Source organism: Chrysochloris asiatica, unplaced genomic scaffold (genome assembly GCF_000296735.1).
Source record: "Chrysochloris asiatica unplaced genomic scaffold, ChrAsi1.0 scaffold00020, whole genome shotgun sequence".
Taxonomy (NCBI): Eukaryota; Metazoa; Chordata; class Mammalia; order Afrosoricida; family Chrysochloridae; genus Chrysochloris; species Chrysochloris asiatica.
In genome coordinates this window covers 13,584,089-13,598,480 of record NW_006408538.1, presented here as the reverse complement: position 1 = coordinate 13,598,480, position 14,392 = coordinate 13,584,089, and the positions used below count along the sequence as shown (strand labels likewise).

The following is a 14,392-nucleotide window of genomic DNA, read 5'->3' as shown; positions in this document are numbered from 1 at the left end:
AAAAAAAAAAAAAAAAAGAAAGACCAAGCTTATTGGTCACAGAAATAGGTGGAACCTTCCAAACTATGGTCCTTTAATCAGTCTTCAAACCTGAAACTGAATGGAGCCCCCCATACTCAGTTTATAAACAAGTACAGGTTTATAAAGTATAACTCTAGGGAGATGAGTGTTAGTCTAAGGATTATCCTCAGTGCAATCAACCACTTGACATCAAAAGGGGAGTCTTTGCTTAAGGACAAAGTTCAGAAAAGTCAGGAAAGAAGGAATGAAAACCGAAACACAGGGAGAAAGTGGGATTAAGTGATGTTAGGTTGTGCGGAGTTCAATCAATGAGATGAAATAAAGCGTGTATACACTATTGAACAGAAAACTGTCAATCTTCACCCAATTCTCATTAAAAAGTTAAGTAAAAACCCACCCCCAAATCTTAGGTAGCTGTCGCACAACCTTAAATGCTACAGGGTGATCCGTATTTGAAATCACACTGTGATAAAAGTTGGGATCTGTTCTAATAGGTCTAACACCAATTGCCACTCAGCCACTTCCAATTCCTGGTGACCCGTGTGTGTCAGAGTGGAAGTGAGCTGACAAGAGCTAATGTTTTGGCAGCAAAGCTCTGGGCCTTTCTTAGGAGATACCTCTAGGTAGATTCGACTCCCTAACATTTCAGTTAGCAGTCATGCATTCTGTTTGTGCCAACCCGGCACAACAGACATTGCCTAAGAGAATCTCCTTACCTCTCTGGTTGTCAGAGTTAACATTTCAAAACATTTCCTTATACTTCTGAGGGTCTCTGCCTCTGAGACCTCCTGCTTTCATAAGAAATCGTGTATTTCATTTAATAATTAACCAGAATCATGAATTTGCACGGTTCAGTTTTTAATATTAAAAGTCCAAGAGAGTTTAGAAGATTCTTAGATACACCTAGATTGGCAAATACCACCATCTGCCATATTTATGTAAATTCACACATATGCCAGCCAACACCTGAGTGCTGGATGGCCCCTCCCCTTTTGCACCAGAACAAATAATTTATTAAGCTTCAATACTTAATAAGTGTGCACAAATATCATGCAAACATTACAACTGTACTCACAAATAAAAAGTGTATTAGAGACGCAGACTTATACAAAACATCTTGTAAACAAAAGGGAAGAGATTGGTATTTTCTGTACAAAATATGCAATTAAAAAAATCTCAATAATCTGTAAGATGCATCATACTTCTGGCATTTTCAAAAAGTGAAAACTGTATAAAAATAAATATTCTATGTACAAACACACACACAGGCCAGTCCAAGGTTAAAGCCATCACTGCAAAGACAAAAAATGGAAACAAAAACAGAAACAAAACAACAGAGAGTTAGTGTCAGTGGGTCTTTGTAGGTTTCTTTCCCATGTAGGAAGGACGTAGACCTTGTTTTGGAATGGATGGGAGCTCTGGATAGGGTTTTGGGGAAACCACTAGCCTCCCTGTCAAAGAAATGGTTTTGACTCTAAGCGCCCTGAGGGTGGGAAACATTTACACCTTCTAGTGATTTCCCTGTTTGGCCACTAGAGGACACTTTCACTCTGTGTCTAAGGAGCCCTGTCTGTTTAATTATGCATCTTGCCAGACTGAATGTATGTTGAATGAACAGGCAGGCATGAGATTTTCTAGTGGAGCCAAGACACGAGCTCATGATGGTAGCTTTTCTTCCCCCTTTAAGCCCAACTACTTATGTTGCCTATCCATCAGCGATAATCTTTTTCTTAGTGGGCAAGGAATGGGAGCCTTGTTTGACATATCTTTTTCCTGCCTCTGAAGAGCTTTAACTAGGTCTAGGGTGGAATTCAACAAGTGACTTAAGGAACAGATTCAGGAGAGGCACTTCCCTTGAGGATTAAGCCTTTCTTTCCTCTGGTTGGGGGAACAGGCCCTGGCAAGTGGTACTCAATCTAGGGTCTTGTCTCTTGGCAGTTTCCTTACTTATATCCAATTCCATGAACTAATGAGATTCTGACCATTTTAGCAGAAAGTTGCTCATCCATATCATTGATAATATGACTCTGCTTTCACTGTGATAGGATTGAATTAGCTAAACACAAACTCTTGAACTAATTGAGGTCTCCAACCCTTTGAGAAGAATGAGCCAGCATCCCCGTTCACCACTGGGCAGAGGGTTGGGGAAATCTCTGAGTGGGAGTTGAGGAGGGAAGTGGTGTGTAGCTGCTAGTGGGAATCAAGGTAGCTAGTACCTTTACTGGGGAGTGTGCTGAGTGGGGTGATTGTGTGCAAGGGCATAGCCCTTGGCATCAGTCTGCTTTAATGATGGCTGATGCCGAGGCAAGTGTGAATGAATGAAAATTCAATGTTTATAGCAAGTCAGGGAACTCAAGAGAAGTTGTACTGCAGACTATCTGTGAGAAAGGTTAAGTTCAAGGGTAGTGTGCTAGCTGGATAGGCTCGAGGAGGAAGCGCTGAAAGCACGTGAGTTTATATTTTAAACAACTTAGCTTCCCTCGATCTGGTTAAATGTGTCAGCCTATGGCTTAAATGGCCTTATAGGCGCACTAATAGAGTTCTCACTGATTCTTGAATTTTATTAAAGAAGGAGATTCTGAAACATTTCAAACGTGATTTCAAACCTAGTTTGGAATTCCTTGGAGGAATGGTACTGTTCAACCACACACAAGCTAACGATGTCACCAGTGTGGCCACATGGAAACTCCATACATTGGGGTTTGCTAATGAGCTGTTGAATGGGCCCCTGCCATTGAGACAGTTCCTTTTCAGAACCGTGTCTTGTCTCATCTGCAGAAAGGTCCAGAATGGACATTCCATTTGCTTTATCACATCTCTAGAGAAATGGAGCCTCAATGACATCTGTCTTAAGGCCACGCAAACCTCCCCCCCCCCTCACCTTACCTTGTTCCAGCAGCCCTGAACTGGGAGCCCATCTTCACCCTATAGGGAGAAAGGTAAGCAAAGGGATGAGACTCTCAGAAGCTGGCCCACCACGCAGCACAGGGCTAATAGGGGCCACACACATGGCAGCTGACAGGGGACTGGTCCATCTACAGTTGTCTATTGTTTCCACCTCAGGTCAGAACTGGATGCTCTCTTCCTATTGGCTAAGGTCACATGGAGCTACAAAGGAGAGGGTGGGGGTTCTCCTAGCCTATGAAATCAATTAGCCTTGAGTGCCAAGGAAAGAAGAGCCTGGAAGACCCACTGGTGTGGGTGTTCATGGGAAGTCAGCTGTCAGCACTTGGGGACCTTAGTTTTCCTCTCTATGAAGTCTGAGGCAGGTCCTTTAAGCTATCATTCGCTTAGCTTTGTTTTTTTACTAAGGAACGGAAGAAGACAATCCACACTGTTCTTATCTGATGACCAATAATAGGGTGAGAAAAGCACAAAGGGACAATCTCATGGGGTTTCAAGGCGGCCCTGAGGTGCCTTCAAGAAGACCGGACTTTTGGTACTTAGACACGGATGGAATGGGATCAATGAATTGTGTGCTGCTTGTTCCCTTTGTTGGTGGCAACCAGCAAGCACCCATAATGTCATGCCCACCATGAAGAAACCATCCCTAGGTCTTGTGGTTGTTAAGTGCCGTCAAGTCGGTTCCAACTCACAGTGACCCTGTATAGGAGGGTTTCCAAAGAACAACTGGTGGGTTTGGATGCTGACCTTACAGTTAGCAGTCCAGTGCTTATCCTACTGTTGGGGCCTAACAGCTGACCTCTCTTGCACTCTCTGGTGGTGGTGGTGGTGGTGGTGGGGATCTAGATGTCTTTGTGAGACAAGTTGCAATACTGAATCAAGGGCAAAGATCTGGTATCAGACAATGGACTAGCATGCCCCCAGGGCCTAGAACTCCAGGCTCCAAAACAAAGAGATTCTAGATGGACAGAAGTTTCAGGTCAGTCCCAAGGGAGATCCATTGGGTGCCAACTTAATGCTTTGGTGACAGGCCCCTGACAGACCCTTGCTTGTGGATTTCCATCATGGAGGGTGGAAAAAAACCTAGTTATCTTAAACACCAAAAATCCTGACCAATATCTCCCCTGTCCGCCATATTCACATTAACCCCACATAGTGGACGAGGGAGACAATGACAATGAGAAACAAGAATGGGAATGTCTGTACACGTCAACAACGAACTTAACAAACGATACAACTGGGGTGTTATTGGAGAAAACAACATTTTGCATTAAGGGTCAAACAAGGGTGACCTTTGTGTTCCCCTGTGGGTTGGGGAGGGGACTGCAGTGGGGGAGTGATAGGTTCAGAATGAATTCTGTCTGCTTCCCCAGCCCCACGGCGCACAACTGCACACGGGCTCTGGAAGGCAGGGGAGCCCCACCGACTGAGCGGTATTCCCATTGGCACGTGGACAGTGGAGGGAGCAGTGCAGAGCACGGCAGCCAGGGGAGAAGGGCTGGTCAGGTGGGGAGGAGCAGAGAGGCAGGGGGCTTAAGTGGTGGGAAGGAGATGCTGCCTACAGGGGTGGCAGAGGGAAGAGCTGGCAGAGGTTAGTGCAGGCTTTGAAGAGGGACTGGGAAGGCCCACGGTGGAGGAAGATGTCCATTCCTGTTGCCTGCTGGGGACAGGCTTGGCCAGTGGGAGGTGCAGGGACAGGAAGCCTGGTGCTCTGTGTGCTTGCTTGGTTCTCTCCTGTAGCTACAAAGGCTGCTCCGAAAAAGTCCCTGGTCTTCTTCAAGGAGCTTTGCCAGGGGGTGTGAGACACAAGTTCCAATTTGACTAATGGTGTGGTGATAGTCCCATGAATGCCACATGACTGGGAACAAACATTAAGACTCTCCCAAGCCCACTGCTTCTGGCTCCAACAGAATGTCCACTCCCGCCTCCCTTTCAGTGAGGAGGAAGGGTTGGTGTGGAGGTCTAGAATGGCCTAGACAGGGACTGGGACTGGTACCTAAGGGTACCACTTAGGTCTGGGACCAGCTTGAAAGAAGTGCCTCCTTCCTTCTCCCTAACTACCTTCTCACTCTTTCATGTTCTCCAGGCCTATTTCCTGGTGAGCCATCTGCAGATGAATGGAAGGAAACCAAGGTAGAGTCTTGCATTGTTTTCTTGGATTGAGGCAGAAAGGAGGACTCCTTTAGGATCTAAAAATCTACTCTTAGACTTTTCCCCATTTCTACTGGGGCCTCCAGAGCAGTGACCCCAAACCTTGGCTGAGAGCGGAGGCAGGGAGGCCCCTTCTTCGTCCTCAGCCACAGACCTCCTTAGCCTCTCCTAGCCATGTTGATGAGTGTACCTGTCTGCCCCTTGCCAAATCAGGAGCGTGTGGAAGGATGGTAATATGAGAGGCTGACCCAGGCACCTCAGTGTCCTTTAAGCCAGTGCTTGCTGAACAAACTGCATTGTGTGAAAGAGGGGTCAGTGCTAAGAACGTGTCCACAGGGTCCCCTCCCCTGGTTTGATTGCTGGTGGCAGCTTTGTCTAGATCCTCATTTCTGAAATGACCATCAGAGGTAGCCAAAGCCGCAGGTATTTTTTAAGCAGGTACAGAAGGAAGCTAAGAGAACACACAGACAGACTGCCCGCAGGAGGGAGACAGGGATGCTCCGAGGGGCAGTCAAGGCAGGGTGTCCCTGGGCGTCCATCAGAGAACAAGCTGGGAGTGGAGGGTGGGGAGAGGGAGGCTGGAGAGGCATGCAGGTATGAACCACACAGGTAGGGACACCCGAATCGGCCATGCAGGAAAGGGGGGACAATGCCATACCAATGGGCATGGGGCATCCAGTCCGTCCAAACCTGGTAACCCCGGCTCCCCTTTCTCTCCTTTAAAACCTCGGTGTCCCTGTTCACAAAACCAACCACGGGGGTTATTGAAGTCAAGGCTGGCCAGCTCCGTCCGTTTGTGGAGCAGAGAGGCCCAGTCCTACTGGCCAGGATGCAGGACTCGTGAGGTATTGGAGTCCCATCTCCCAAACTTCACTTCTGTGCTCTCGTTGGCTTTCTGGAGAGTTCAGCCCTCTCTCCGTGGAAAGACTCATTCAGACTAAACATAGATATGGCTCCACCTGGATGCACCATAATCTTGAGAACCTTCAAAGGGACTGAAAAGGCATTTGAGAGACCTGGAAGGTGTAGCACCAATAACTAATGATTGCTTTGCTTGGTGCAAATGGTTAACGTGCCCAGTTACTAACTGAAAGGTTGGAGTTATGCGCTTATCTAGAGGTGCCTTTGAAGAAAGGCTTGGTGATCTACTTCTGAAAACTCAGTCATTGAAGATTCTGCAGAGCACAGTTCTACTCTGAGACGCACGGAGTCACCATGCGTTGGGTTTACTGATGGGGATAGAGTGGCATCTGTCTGAAGCTTTAGATTTTAGGTGGGTGGTTGTTGGAAGCTGGACGGCTGTCTATTAAAAGTCCTCCATATGGCTCCATCTGACTGCTTTTGAGCACAGGTGGCTTCTGGAGATGCTGACCTCGGTGTCCTGCATCCTGACTCAGTGAGGTTTCAGATACAGAAGGCAAATCTGGGGATCCCAAATGTGACACTGGCTTCTAAAGTCAGCCTGGACCTCAGAAAATCCCTCTTTTCCTGGTCTCTTCCTTTCCACACATCAGCTGTGCATCTTCAAAGGAAGGGATTTGGTTGGAATTCTTTGCAGCTGTGGTTTTTAAGGAAAACCAGCAGCAGGCTGAATTTCACTGGCCAAATGGACAGGCATATTTCAGTAGCTTCAGTGTGGTCAGTCATTAGGTTCTCATCTTAATTGATTTGCCTTCTTTGTTTCCAAGCTGCAAACCCCAAAGGAAAAAAACAAAACCCCCAAACAATGCAAGCGATAAAGAAACACATACCAATGGACAGGGGGCATCTAATCCAGGCGCTCCTTGGTCTCCCTTATCCCCTTTAGGCCCTCTAGAGCCTTTCTTCCCCCTCTCCCCCTGTAAATAATGGTTTAGTCCGAGAGAAAAAAAAAATAACATCAAAACTTTAGTATCATCCATTTGATAAGATTAGGGAGAGAAAAAGAGAAAAAATGAAAGAGAGAAAATAGACTTTCTTCTTCCTGATAGGATTTGGGGTTAGGGTCCAGCTCCACCCTGCTGAACACCTGAGATTTTAGCTCAGGCAGGTGGAGCGGGGGCAGGATGCAGCAGGGCCACAGCGGGAGCTTAGAGGCCAATGCAGAAAAAGCTTCGAGGTCCCCTCTGCTAACCGGGCCTCAGAGTGGGCCTGTGCTGAGCACAGTGACTGGAGACTGACTTCCTTCTCTTTGAAGGTTCCCTTTTTTCCAAAAAGCTTTGGGCTGACAATTTTTGTCCCGAGGAGACCGCTGCTGTGATGTGGTTTCTGAGGCTGTAACTCCTTATGGGAGCAGAAAGCCTCATTTTACTCATGGAACGGCTGGCGGATTTGAACTACTGACCTTGTGGTTACCAGCCCAATGTGTAATCCACTATGTTACCAGGGCTCCTTTCCAAGGAGGCAAAGGGATTTTATTTAGAGTCCTGGGGTCTATGTGTGTGCTGTGTGTATGTATGTACTGGAACATGTAGGAGTGTGTGGGTGTGTACTATACGTTTGCATTGTGGACACACAAGTGGTTACACATACATACATACATACAGGCATGTGTGTACCTGCACACACATGTACAAGTATACGTGTATGCATGTATGGGCATGTAGGTACCTGCTCCCAGCTGGGCCCTTCCATCCTAGGTGTGTCTCTGGGCCAACCTGGTGGAAAGCCATAGATAGCCATTCGGATGCGGATTTGTTAGTTCAAGGTTCTGACAAGCTTCAGTAAGCATCATCTTTCTGAGTCAAATCCTAACTGCTGTCTGCCAGGGCCTCTTTCCATGTAAAGAATGCTGTGAGGAGTTGTTTTTAAAAGTAATGTGTTACCACTGAAGGAACCTGAGTTTGGATGGTTATATGTTGGGTTTCTTTAAAACGTGGCCCAAGTACATTCTAGGGAGTCTTCCTGGAGCTCTCTCCCTGCTCCCTGTTGTTGTTAATTTGTGCCGTTGATTTGGTTCCAACTCATAGTTACCCTGTATATGGTTTCTGAGAGTGGCTGGTGGATTTGAATTTCCTATCTTACAGTTCAGTACTTACCCTACCTTATAGTTCAGTACTTACAGCACCACACTTAATTTGTAGTAATTGTAGTTATGTGCTGTGGAGTCCGTTCTGACTCATAGCGACCCTGTACAGGGTTTCCGAGGCTGTAAATCTTTATGAGAGCAGAACGCCTCATCTTTCTCCCGCAGGACAGCTGGCAGTTTCGAACTGCTGACCTAGTGGTTCGCAGCCTGATCGTAACCACTACACTACCAGAGCTCTTATAATTTAATACTTGGGAACGTTCAGGGTGCAAAACCACCAAGGCATCATGGTCAGAGTTGGCTCTGCTGTTATTGGAAACTTAACCTTTCTGAGCCTCAGTTTCTTTACCTATCAAATGGGGCTAATAGCACTTGCCTCAATGGTGCTTTGTGAGGTCTTTGTGCATATTTAATGCATAATACTGGCCTGTAGTATGTGCTCAATAAATGACAATTGCTCATAATAACAATAATGGTTATTACTAATTGCTAGCCAGTTTAGGAGCCAGGCCTGCTGGTCACAGTCTCACGGGCCTATTGTGTCTGCAGTGTTTCCAAAATGGGAGGCTAGCAGATCTATGCATTACAAGGAGTCAGAGGAAACAAATACTTTTGAGATTTCCTTTGATCTTTGGGAAATTATCCAAATTTCTCCATTCTAGGGGTTGCCTGCAATTTCCAATGCATTGTTCTAACTGAGCTTCTAAACCTCAAATCATTACTTAGGAAAGGATATATGTTAAAGAGGAAAACATATTTGCATATTAGGGGGGATTCTTTCATTCCATTGGCTCTGAACCATGCCCACCAACACGAGGAGGAGCCGTGAACAGGCAGTTGTTTGCATGGGGAATCCCGTGGTCAGTCTTCTTGGCACCGTGGGACCCCTCATTCTGTTTGGGTCAGGCCAGTGTAAAAATGAGCGCTGGACTACTAACCACAAGGTTGGTGGTTCAAACCCACCAGTTGCTCCTGGGAAACCCTATACAGGGCAGCTATGAGTTGGAACTGACTCGATGGCACTTAACAACAATGAGGAGGGTGGGCAGAACTGATGAAGACGGGGGTCCCAGGCTGCTGGAATGCTTGTCGTAAGGGTAACAGAGGGTCAGTCGTGTTGCATGATGGACAGCTTACACCATGGGGTGCATGTCCTGAGGACCCTTTAAAGTTACTAGGGCAGTCGCTTTACCTACACCCTCTCCTCCCCAGGGAGTGACAAAAAGACAAAAAGGGACTTCTAGGTGGCCTTGGGGAAAGAGACAAATCAAATGAAGTAGCAGAGGTTTCTTTAAAAATAAATACATGAATGTAGATTTTAGAGGAAATAAATTGAAGCTGGGGGAGGTCACAGGGCATGGGATTATGACAGGGGACGTATCTCAGGGAGGAAATAATGGAGGAGGAGAGGAAGGAAGAGACAGACCCAGGCCAAAAAAGATGCTGGAGGAAGGAGGCCAGGTGGGCCCAGGGAAGCAAGATGCATACACACACACACACACACACTCAGGGGAGTGAGTTCCCTCATTCAGACCTTTTCAGCTGGCTTGTAGGCAGCTCACTGCTAACATCTCTCACTATGGCCTACCCGATCTTCCTGATGACTAAGTTGGTAGATTCACACCATCTTTTGATTGAGCGTTCATCCTAAAGGAGGCACTTGGGTCAAAGCTGTGGAGAAGTGCTTGGGGTAAAGGCACTGCCCTTAATGGCAAAGATAAAATATTCTACCTCCTAAACAACTCCCTGTCCCAGGCTCTGAGCCCTGACCGTTCTGAAGCTCTTCCTTCCACCTTCCAGGAACAAGACAGAGGCTTGAAGACCAGCCTCTGTGAGAACCTGGAGAAATCTACTAATTTTTATTGTTGTAAAAGACACATATGTATCACAACATTGGCCAATTCCACATTTTTCATGCGTACAGTCCAGTGGTATCAATTATTCTTGTTGTAGAACCATCATTACTCATGGCTGCCATAGGAAACTTGCTGTTGTTAAGTGCGGTTGGGTTGGTTCCTACTGACAGCAACCCTATATAGGGTTTCCAAGGAACAGTTGGTGGGTTTGAACCGCTGATCTTGTGGTTAATAATCTAGTGCTTATCTTCCAGTGCCACATCAGGACTCTAAGAAACTCACTGGAGAAGCATAATTTTAAAAGAATGATTTTGAGGAATCGTTTTAGTTTAAAGATCCTCAGACTCAATAACTTCAGAAAGTCTGGATTCCATGAGAACATGAATTTCTGTCCCATATTCCTTCCCCTTAAGTGCTGTGGAGTTGGTTCTGACTTATAGTGACCCTGTGTAGGGTTTCTGAGGAGCAGCTGGTGGATTTGAACCACTGACCTTGTGGTTAGCAGTCCAGTGCTTAATCTACAGCACCACCCCAGGACGCCAAGTCTTTATTAAGACTGGTGAAATAAAAAGCTCCAAATGTGGAGGTGGGACTTAGCGGAGACTCTTCTAGGACCTTCCAGCATCTTGAGAGTCAAATCTCTTGAGTAAAGTTTTTGAGAACATGTCGACTAGTTCTTTCTAGTGCCCTCAAAAAAAGGTTCAGGGGGCTTTCTATGACATGGCATGCTTTTAATTTACATAGTTGTTGTCCGAGTTAAATGCCATCAAATTGGTTCCAACTCAGAGCATCCTGTATAGGGTTTCCAAGGAGCAGCTGGTGGGTTTCAACTGTCTACCTTGTGGTTCACAGATCCTATAGCATGGGGGAAAGTATATAAAATTTTAGGAAGGAAAGAGTGGACAATAAACATTTTCTCACTGATTCCAGGGGCTTCCCTGGCACTTGGTTCATTAAGAATCAGAACTGTGACAAGGACACTTTATCTTCACTACTTCTACCTCTAGAACAACACGATGGCCTGACTTTACAGCCTTAGGATGGCTTGTGCCACAAGCCAACTGAAAGAGATCTGAGAGATAGGTTTAAAAAATATTAATTTAATCTAGTAAGGAAAACTAGAACTTGTTAGAAATGAACTGGAAAGGTTAATAAGCCAACCAAGAGGTGGGATGATCAATTGTTTGAGGCCTAAATTCTTTAATGCCACACTAAAAAAGGCAGGGTTTCCAGTCTGCCTTAAGGAGCCTGGCTGCATTTCTGGAAGCAGATCTTTCTATTCAAAACTTGGTCTTCCTATGGAGCTCTCTTGATAGTGGTGGCCCCCTTGCTTCCGTTTAGATATGTGGGACAAATGGAATTGTTTGGGCCAGTTGCCTGTGAGAATTCAGGAATGTCCAAGTGCTCATTGAGTGTGTCTTATATTGAAGACAATGGAGTTGGTGCTAGGTATAAACACATACATTCTGACACTGCTATTGATGAGCATGTTTACAGAATAGCCTGAAGACTTGGGTCCTAGGAGTTACGTGCTCTCTTTCTCTCTGTGAGAGTTTAGTATGTTTTCTCATCTTTCTGGGCCTCATTCTCCATCTGTTCCTGCTATTCCTTTTCTCTAAGGTCCTTGGAATTGATGACCCTCTTGAATCTCTAGGGAGCATGCACCTTACTTTGAGAACCACTGTGCTGAAGCAGGTGAGAGCAACATTCTGGAAAGGAACCCGAAGGTCATCTCTTGGCCAGAAGTAGTTAACTTACTCTTGTTGGGCCCCAGTGCCAAAGGCCATGGCATGTGTCATATACCACCATGGGACCGTGGGTCCAGAACATTCAATAAATGTGTCTTGGTGAAGATGGCAGGAACTGAATGGAAAGCAAGGGGCCTGGTCAGCTGACTTTTCCCAAGAGAAGTAACGGTTGTAATATTTCTTTCAAAGGGCTGGGTACTTACAACAGCGGTGTGCTGGTTCTTAGAAATGGAATTTATTTTCTCTCTCGCCAGTGGCCTGGAATGACTGGACAAACTAGGTTTAGTATGCTCGGACTAGTTAATGGTGGATTTAAAATCCATTCTTTAGGGACTCATTATCAGGGCACCGTAGTGAGGGGTATAGGGCACTTGTTCCTGATGGCAGTGTTAATTCAGGGGTCACTAAGTGATGCAATGTCCCTTTGTCATGTGCAAAGCCACATGCTTCAATATCAAGATTAGGCCTTTCACTAGAAGGCTTTTTATAAATTTAGGATGATTTATCAGGAAAAGCCGTATTTGCCATGTTGGGTTAAGAATCCCCAATTGATCATTCCACCACATCATGAAGATGTTAGTAACCAGAGCCAAGGTGTGAGGGGTCCTACTCACCCGGTTTCCTTTGTCCCCGGGTGGTCCGTGTAAACCCTGCAATAAATCAGAGAAACGAGAAAATGCAGGATGGTCAGTCTTTCCTCCCAAGGTTCACAAAGCGATATACTGATGCTGGATTTAGTGGTGACAGATTCAATTCTCCCCCGTTTTATAGAGAGGGGACAATAGAGAAAATTGCTCCGGTAACTTGATCTAGAGACAAATGATGAGTTATAGGCAAAGCCAGGGACAAAGTTCTGATTCTTGGCCATAGCCAATGTCCTAGCCTGTGGTCATGTTCTTTTGTCATCATTTATGCTGAGGGCTCAGAGGACATGGCCGGGCAGTAGAGAACTCTCCTGGCGGAAGTGTCTATAGTGCATCCTCTGCCAGGTTCTTGTTTGGAGACGAATTCAACAGCTTCTCAGACCTTCTTTTCAAGGTGCACACTACCTTCCATTTCTTCAGCTAGGAACGGTGATGAGTGAACTCAAGTCAGAAACTTGCTTGTAGTTGCCTAGGTATCCCAAAGAAAGCTATCCAGGAAACCTATCATGGAATAGGTAAACAGATGTACAAGTCCTCCGATGGATGGGAAACAACAGCTCTGGCTATGTTGGGCAGCCAATGAACTTTTATAACGCAGCAATGGGAAAATGTGCCGTGAATAGAAAGCTGGCGAGTCCTTGCAGTTCAGCTCCTCTGTTCTGGACTTGAAGGACTTGATGTTCTCTTACAAAACATCTTCTTCGTGTATTACAAGGATTTGGGCTTGATTCTGCCGCTGCCAAGGATCTGACCCTCCTTGAGGGTAGAGGCAGAGGTGTATGTATCTGTGAGCACTCAATGCAGTGGAAGGCGGCTATGAAGTGGGCATTACAGCAGATGGTCTACATGGCCGACATATTACCACAGGGGCCATATGTCCTGGTGTTTTGTTCCAAGCGGTGCCCAACGTAAAAGTTCTAGTGCAGTGACCATTTGGCTGTGCACAGCTTCCTGTCAGAAATGAGGATTCTCACTTGGCTCAGATTTGTTGGTACAGACCCTGGAATTTCTGTTTTGACAGTACTTCTATTTGGGGCAGAGGAAGAAGAGAAACCCCGATTCCAGGAGACTTACAGGAAGCCCAGCTGCTCCCGTTGGTCCTGTCATCCCAGGGTCGCCTTTGCTGCCCTAAAACACGAGAAGGAAACTCATGAACTCTCCAGACATGATCAGTCGGTTCCTATCTTCATGATACAAAAGACCTTCTCCAGCCAGCAACCCAAAGAGCCAGTGGGGAAGCAAAGGTGCAGAGGGTGGAGTGACTGGGGGTGCATGGCCTCAGGGAGCTGGCTGGGAAACCTCTTCTAGCTCTCCCTCTGCCCCCAGGCCCAGCAGAGGACTAAGCAGTGTTCTGGGGGAGCAGGCTGGCCTGAGGCACAAGCAGGGAAGGAGACCAGGACACAGGAAATGGACGTGGACAGGAAGGCAGGGGTAAAAGGAAAGGGGAACAGAAGTGGCATGTTTCTTTTGAAGCTCCGCTCAAGAAGAAGCCATTCCTGGTTTGCCCAGTTGGCTGTGACCTCAGAGCACTCTACGCCCCCTTCAGAAGCTTTCCGCCCTGCCCACCCTGAAGAGGCTGCCATGTCTCTCCCAGCCACCCCTGAGGCAAATGGACAGATGAACAAGGAGAGCAACTCACAGCAGAGGCCCAGTACCCATCACTGGTCCTTTGGGCACTATAAACCCTGAACGGGCAAACACTCTGCCTTCACTGAGTCAACACACTCTACTCTCACCTTTATACATGTCTCAAGGTCAACAGTTCAAAACTACCAACAGTTCCTTGAGAGAAAGATGAGGGTTTCTACTTCCGTCAAGATTTAGTTTTGGAAACCCTATGCAGGGTCACTATGAGTCAGAACTGACTCCACGGCACACCACCACCATTACCACTCCAGACAGGGCTGGAGCTCAGGAAGTCATGTGATCAGTAGTCAAGGTCACATGACTACTAATGGTGAGGTCTGAGACTAAGGCAGTGGCCATCGACTTCTTGATGTCTCTCAAACTTTTCCAAACATCATCTGGCTCTAGGTTCTGTGCTGTTGCCCAAAATCCTTA

General features: G+C 46.5%; 1 protein-coding gene across 1 annotated transcript in view; it reads right to left on the bottom strand.

Annotated features, from left to right (window-relative positions):
• Positions 1-14,392, bottom strand: part of COL13A1 (collagen, type XIII, alpha 1) — a 198,700-nt gene that overhangs the window by 13,498 nt on the left and 170,810 nt on the right. Inside the window, exons 36-39 of the mRNA XM_006837462.1 lie at positions 13,406-13,459; positions 12,302-12,337; positions 6,828-6,914; positions 2,908-2,946 (exon numbers count right to left, since the gene is read on the bottom strand). Coding sequence (XP_006837525.1) covers positions 2,908-2,946; positions 6,828-6,914; positions 12,302-12,337; positions 13,406-13,459 — 216 coding nt within the window. The remainder of the gene's footprint in view (positions 1-2,907; positions 2,947-6,827; positions 6,915-12,301; positions 12,338-13,405; positions 13,460-14,392) is intronic.